The 7,322-nt window shown below is 51.3% G+C and overlaps 1 protein-coding gene across 1 annotated transcript; it reads right to left on the bottom strand.

Moving 5' to 3' along the window:
* Positions 1-88: 88 nt before the first annotated feature.
* LOC122363472 (uncharacterized protein K02A2.6-like) lies at positions 89-2,817 on the bottom strand (the record flags this gene model as incomplete). The annotated part of the gene is made up of 2 exons (XM_043332764.1): positions 2,066-2,817; positions 89-761 (listed from the first exon to the last, which is right to left on the bottom strand). Coding segments are annotated over exons 1-2 (1,425 nt in total), but the record flags the coding sequence as incomplete, so codon positions are not given.
* Positions 2,818-7,322: the final 4,505 nt, after the last annotated feature.

Genomic DNA, 7,322 nt, shown 5'->3' with positions numbered 1-7,322 from the left:
GGTGTATTCCTGATTTAAGCATGGCCTGCGAGAACTCTTCGAGGTCGAGGCGACCGGACACGCTGCATTTTTGAACCAGCCGTTTTACGGCTTTGACCGCCGCCTCTGCATGACCGTTGGACTGCGGGTAATGTAGGGATGATATCGTGTGCGTCACGCCCCATCGCTCCAGGAAGGTGCGGGTGTGGCGGGCTGTGAACTGTGGCCCGCCGTCGGTCTTGAGTTGATTGGGGACACCGTAGACGGCGAACACCTCTCTCAAGTGGCTGACCAAGATCCTGGATGTCGGCTCACCGTCGATGGAAACGGCGATGGGCCATCCTGAGAGTCGGTCGGCGATGACAAGCCAGGACTTTCCCGCATGAGAGAAGAAGTCGGCGGACATCGTTTCGAAGACGCGAGACGGCTCTGGATCACTCAGCATCGGTTCTTTCTGCTGTGTGGGCAGGTACTTGCGACAGGCTGAGCACGCTGTGACGGTCTCGTGTACTTGCTGGTTGAGACCGGGCCAGTAGACAGATTGGCGAGCGCGTCGCTTTGTCCGTTCGATACCTTGGTGTCCGGCGTGGAGGCGTTTGAGCACGTCTCGTCTAAGGCTGCGTGGAACGAGAAGACGTGCGCCACACAGGATGATGCCGTCGTTGACGGAGAGATCTTCCTTCACCTGCCAGTAGGCTCGAAGACTGGATGGCAGGTCGGCTTTCTGGTCTGGGAAGCCGTTGAGGATCGTGTCTGCCAGTGCTTGATATTCCTCATCGCTCCTGGCAGCAGCACGGAGTTCATCCATGATCAGGTCAGGCGTGCCACCGTTTCCGTTGTGGTCCACCTCTTGGGCACTAGATAGTGCAACATTGTGGGGATGATGCCGGACTTCTGCTTCGGCTTCTTGGTCATCCTCCGTCGGGTCATCGATAGGAGCTCTGGAGAGGGCGTCTGCGATGCAGTGCATTTTGCCAGATTTCCAGACAGCCTTGAAGTGGTATGGTACCAGCTTCTCTCGAAGGCGGAGAAGACAGGGGTTCTCGATTTGGGCGAGTGACTTCTGGTTCAGCAGAGGGGTGAGAGGACGATGATCACAGATGATATCGAACTCTTTCAGTCCGGCTAGGTAGATAGTTCTTCTGAACTGCCTAACAGATGGCGGTCATCTCCAACTCAATAACGGCGTAGCGTGACTCTGCGTCAGAGACGATACGTGAGCCACACTGGATGAGGCGCCAGTTGCCGTCCTGGAGCTGGGGCGTTCCACGACAAATCGACAAGTGCCCTGCACCCTCATATTTTATTTTTTGCTTAAAATTGGTCTAATGGGTTGTGGTGGGCGGGGAAGCCAGCTGTGGCAAGGATTTTTTCTTCGAACAACGGTTTCCGAGATATAGCCTCGGGCAATTCCTGGATGTCGCGCTGCAGCCCTATGTTTGGCGGCCTATAACTCAAAAACTATTGGTTTTCTACGATAAAAACTTTATATGGTTCAACTCACAATCAACCAACAAACATTTTGGCTATCTCGGATTTTCAATTTTTGAAAATTTTGATCGCGTGACCTTTTGACCTATTTTTCGAAGAGTGACCTTGATATTTTCCCCACTGAAAGTTGCAACTTAATCTGATGACGAATAAAGCCTTATCAATTGTCATTTATATGCGAAAATAAGAAAGTGGATATCGCCCTGCGTTGACCTCAGGTCAGGTCATTTTTATGACCTGTCCGTTATTACGAGCGGGAGCGACAGCGAGATCTCGAGAATAAAGCAAGATAGCGACAAGCGGTAAACGGTGCAGGGTACAAATGGATAAGGTCTATAATTTTTACTCAGGTCATTTTCAGGTCAGGTCAAAGATGACGTCACAGGAGCAAAAGGAAGTCAAAATTGCGGCACCACATATATATGAAGTTTTTCTCGAATAACTTTCAAGGTATTCCAGCTAGGAACAAACTAATAGCACCATCGTGATCCTCTCGGCGATCCGCATCGAAACATATGTATGTTGACCTCGAAAGGTCGAAAGGTCAAAAGTTGACCTAAGGTCACGTGACCTAAGGCTCTGAAGAAGCGCGTACGACAGGCCATGCAGTCGTGTGGCGTCGGTGTGAAGGGCTGTTGGCAGGCCGGGCTTGAAGAACGCCAGGACCGGTGGTGACACAAGTGTCGCTTTGACGGCTTCAAAAGCCTGTTGGTGGACGCTGGTCCAGCACCAGTGGTTCTGGGGCCGGAGGAGGTCGCGCAGCGGGCTGGCAGCGCTCGCTGTGTCTGTTGAGAATGAGGCTAGCTGGTTGACGAGCCCCATGAAGCTGCGAAGATCGGTGAGGTTCTGTGGTACTGGGAAGTCGGAAATTGCGCGAAGTTTGCGCCGGTCCACGGTGTATCCATCTTTGCTGATGTTGAATCCGCAGTACTCGACTGTTGACTGAGCGAACTGAAGTTTCGTTGGGTTCAGAGTGATGTTGTGCTCCTTGCACCGCTCCAGAACAGTGATGACGTGCTTCAGATGGGATGCGTACGTGTCATCGTGACACAGGATATCGTCCGTCACCTTGCAAGTCCTGGGTATTCCAGCGAGTGCGACATCACCTCGGCGGTTGAACTCATCTCCAGATGAGCTGAGGCCTTGGACACATCTCTCGAAGCGGAATCTGCCCCACGGGGTGATGAACGTGGTCAGATCCTTCGACTCATCGGCGAGCGGTACTTGGAAGTAGCCGTTCTTCGCATCAAACTTACTGAAGAACTTGCTGCTCTTGTCGATGCTGGCGACTACTTCATTGCATGACGGTGGAGGATGAGCGCCACGCCGGACGTGCCTGTTCAACATCGTCAGGTCGACGCAGATCCTGACATCTGATTTGTCCTTGTTGCTGCCTTCTGCGGGTTTTTTGGGTACCACGACCAGAGGGTGGCACCACTCTGTCGGGTGTGTGACCTCAGATGATACCATCACGGAGGAGCTTGTCCAGCTGATCCTTGGTCTTTTCTCTCCAGGCGAACGGGATGGAGCGGGCAGCGGTGATGGCGTAGGGCTGGGCGTCATCGTTTAACACGATCTTCATTGGCCCGCCGATCATCTCCCGAAGTGGGCGGTTGATGTCGAACACCTCGACGAAGGCGTCCCTTAACATGCTGAGGTGCTGTTGCTTGACGTCCTCAGATGGTTCGCCTTGCGCTTCGTGCCAGGTCGGGTACTTGGCTTGAGTCGGCTTGCAAGAGGCTTGTGACAACCGTTCGCTCTGTGCTGATAGGCTGCTGTCGTCTTGATCTGATGAAGCAAGCTGGTGGACGTGTGATCCGGTTGATTCTGCGCTTCTGTCGTCTTCCATGCGATGCGTTGCATCTGTGCGGCTGATTTGCTTCGGGAAGTCGAGCGGCAGAATACCGAGTTCGACACACCGGGTCCACGACAGCAGAGCACCAGTGATGTGGGGGATGACGCAGACGGTGACGACCGATGTGGTCTCCTCACCCAGTCTGAGTGTGCACTGGAACGTTCCTCTGCAATCCAGTTTTTTCCCCAGCTGCTCCGAGCAGCTGATCTGGTGGCGGCGAGAGGCTGCTTACGTCGACGCCATATGCTACGGGCCTGTTGGACACTCATAGCGCAGACCTCTGCACCGCTGTCGGGTATCCATGGGATGACAGCATGTCCACGGGCGTGTTGTACTTCGAGGTCGACTTTCGGCGTCCGTCGCGCTGATAGACCTCGCACGTGGATGCCGTGCAAGTGACGTAGATGCCTTCTCCGTGGTGGTGACACCTCTCGCTGTGTGGTAGGCTCATGCACAGGCGGTTGCTGACGATCTGGTTGCCTGTTTTCATGCTGTCCAGAGCGTGATGTCCGAATCTGGTCACTTCTGCATACGTGGGAGAATGATGTAGTTTGTTGCACTTTGAGCACCGATGGTTACGGGCAGGACACATGGCCAGCTGCTGATGCCATTCGTCTCCGCAGAAACGGCATCGTCTCTCCGGCGTTGTGTCTCGGATCCGGGCCGAACCCACTGGGTCGGCTCCACTGCCGCGGCCCTCTGGTTCAGCTCGGCGGCTGCGGCTCGCTGACCTGGCGCAGCTGTAGCTCCGTGCGCCACGCCGGTAGGCTGACACGGCGTTGAGACGATCACCGGCGAGTGCTGAGGCGTTAACAAACGCGTTCTCACGCGCGCGGCAGATGTCGACGGTCTTCTGCAACGTGAGGTCCTTCTCCGAGAGCAGGGTTTGAACGGCCGTTTCGTCGTGCAGACCTGTGATGATGCGATCACGGAGTCGGTCTTCAGTGCAGTGTCGACAAAAGTCGCAAAACTCTGATATCTCCTTCAGCGCGATGAGGTAGTCGTCGAAGGACTCATCCGGCTGCTGGTTGCGACGGAAAAAGTCGCGTCTGTCCAGGATGACATTGCGCTGGCTCCTCAGGTGGTCTTCCATCGCTCGGATGGTGTCGTTTAGACTGGCTGTCTCTGTGATGTTGAGGCCGAATTTGATGATCCGGTGCCATTCGTCGTCAACCAGGCTGTAAAGTGATGCTCGCTGTTCCTCTTGCGTGAGCTGGTTGACTCCTGTCAGCATGTTGTAACCGGTGAGTCGCTCTTTCCAAGTGCAGAATTCACGGAGGCTGGCACCGCCAGAAAGACGCGGTGCTGGGGTTGCAAATGCCGGAAGCCGAGGACGAATGGTCGGAGTAACATCATTACCATTGTCGGCCGAAGCGGTGAGAGCGGTAGCTTGCGAAGCAGCAAGTGCTTCCAGACGTTCCTCCCGCCGATTAGAAGTCTCCGCTTGTTGGCGAATTAACTCCGTCAGGCTGACCAGGGCAGAAGCGAATTCCTCCATCATGCTGGCGAAAAACAGCGCGGGGCTGCCGGGATTTGAACCCGGGACACACGACTTCGAAACCGTGCGGCTCAGACCACTCGGCCACCGAGACCCCGATGCGCTGATGTGATCCGAGGTGTAACCAGCTCAGCGACGAACAGTCAAGCCGGTGGCGCGCGGCGGTCTTGAAAGCTAGCTGTGCCACGCCGCGACGGATCGAATCGAATCGTGAAGCACTCACTATTCGCCTCGAGACAGCGAAGTGGGTGACATCTGGTGGCAGGAATTTGCATAGGAGGAAGAGTGATGCCGAGCGGCGACGCGCGCGCAGTTACACGGCGAGAGTACGGTGGAGGGGAGTGTGGGAACTTTAGGTTGTAAGGGGTTGATTACTAAGTTTACATAGCAGATATGATATGGTCTATAATGCCTCAAAGTGTCAGACTCTTCGAAGGTACCTACCAAGCAAATGATGTCCGATAGGCCCATCTTCACGCTTGGTGGTACTAAGCTGGAGAACACCAACGAACAAAGAGCCTAGGTGTTATTGTTGACGCCTCGTTGGATTTCAACGAATTTATTAACCCTCGCCCGTTAGTTAAGGGGTCCGTTCGATCTACCCCCGTAGGGAAGGGGGGGGGGTCGAACGAACCCCCTCTCAGTTTCCCGCGAAATACTCGCGCAAAAAGCGGTCGATCGCGACGAAACTTCAGTACCCTCGCGTTAATCAATTTTACACCTATCTTGAAAGTTTCATGACTGATCCAAACGACCTTTGACCTGTGACCTACTTTTCGAGACCACGTTTGGCCGGAATCGCGATTCGGCGAATGTCAGCTCGCATTAGCCGCGCGTTTGCAGTCTTTTCGTGGTTTCAAGCGTTCAGCCATGTGATATGATGTTGGTCCCATGCATTAGGGTGGCTGTCAAGGTCACCTGAAGGTCAGGTCAGGTCACTGACCTTTGATGACCTCGGTTCACTTTTTCGAGTTTTACATGCTTCTAAGCTAGTTTTTGGAGCTGAATTCGAATATAGCAACCATATGAACATTTGCGACATGGGTGTAGAAACGTTTTCAAAGTTGGTGTGGAGTTTAAGTTGGTGGAGACTTTTTTTCTCTTTCTAGTTACATACTCTGTGGTATAACCCTAGTGTTGTATGCCACTGACTAGAATTAATGACAATGAACTACCATTGTTATATGACAAGGTATTTCATCCATTCCAAGATACTGATACTAATCTTGATCATGATGTTAGTAACGAATTCGAATCTATACGAACCAACTGTAAATATTACACTGTCACAACAAATAACAACACCTTTTCTCAAGACATTGAGAAACTTTCTATATTGCACCTCAATACTCGTTCTCTTTTAAGTGTTGAGAAATATGAAGCCCTGAATACCTTTCTGCATTCAACTGGTACACAATGGGACGTGATCTGTGTATCCGAAACATGGTTACACGATGATGTTGATAAATATCGCAACATACCTGGCTATACAGCATTCTTTCAAAATCGCACAGGTCGCACAGGTGGTGGCGTAGCTGTATATGTTCGTACAGCCAGTGTAGTTTCTACCATGCGTGTTCCCATTGACTGTCCAACTGGTACGGAAGCAGTAATTCTGCAGTGCTGTCTACCTTATTCTAAGGTAATTCTTGCACAGTTCTACAGACCCCCTGATACTTGTCCAGCTCTTTTTTGTGAACAGCTGTCAACTATACTCGACTCCATGGATATCTCATCCAGCACAATGATCGTCACTGGTGATTTCAGTTTTGACCTTTGCACGCTGGACAATGATCATGATGCGGAGATATTCTTTAATATGATGTTGTCCTATGGCTTTCTTCCTCTTATATCCCTCCCAACCAGACAATGTGAAACAAGACTATCTCTGCTAGACAACATATATTGTAACAACACATCACTTGCTAACGACACTGGAGTAATTTACGATGACCTATCTGACCACTTCCCAATATATGTCACCCTAAAAACATATAAACCAAGAAATACGAGACCGAAGAAACAAATCACATCATTTAATTATAACAGAATCACTGACCTACGAATGCATCTACAATCTGATTTACTACATCTCACTGATGTAACTGATCCTAACTTAGTTTGTGAAAAAATAATTCGAGCCTACTCAGATGGAATACAAAAGTTCAGCGCAACTTTTGTGCCGTCGCGGAAAAATACGCCTATAAAACCCTGGATCACGCCTGGTATCTTGGCCTCGATAGCCAGGAAAAATGAATTGTTTGTGTCAAAAAACAAAGAGCCGGTGCTTGAAAATACCAACAAGTATCGCAGATATCGCAATTTACTTGTGAAAATAATAAGAGAGGCAAAGAAAGCATATATTGAAGCTAAACTTAAAACATCGGACTCTAAGAACACGTGGAATATCATCAAAGAATTGTCCACGGGCTCCACCGAAAACATTAAATTGCCTAATGCGTTCAAAACCAACAGAGGCGTGGTGCAAGACACTAAAGA

Source organism: Amphibalanus amphitrite, unplaced genomic scaffold (assembly GCF_019059575.1).
Source record: "Amphibalanus amphitrite isolate SeventyFive unplaced genomic scaffold, NRLGWU_Aamphi_draft 000622F_arrow, whole genome shotgun sequence".
NCBI classification, from domain to species: Eukaryota; Metazoa; Arthropoda; class Thecostraca; order Balanomorpha; family Balanidae; genus Amphibalanus; species Amphibalanus amphitrite.
This window is presented reverse-complemented; position numbering and strand designations above follow the sequence as displayed.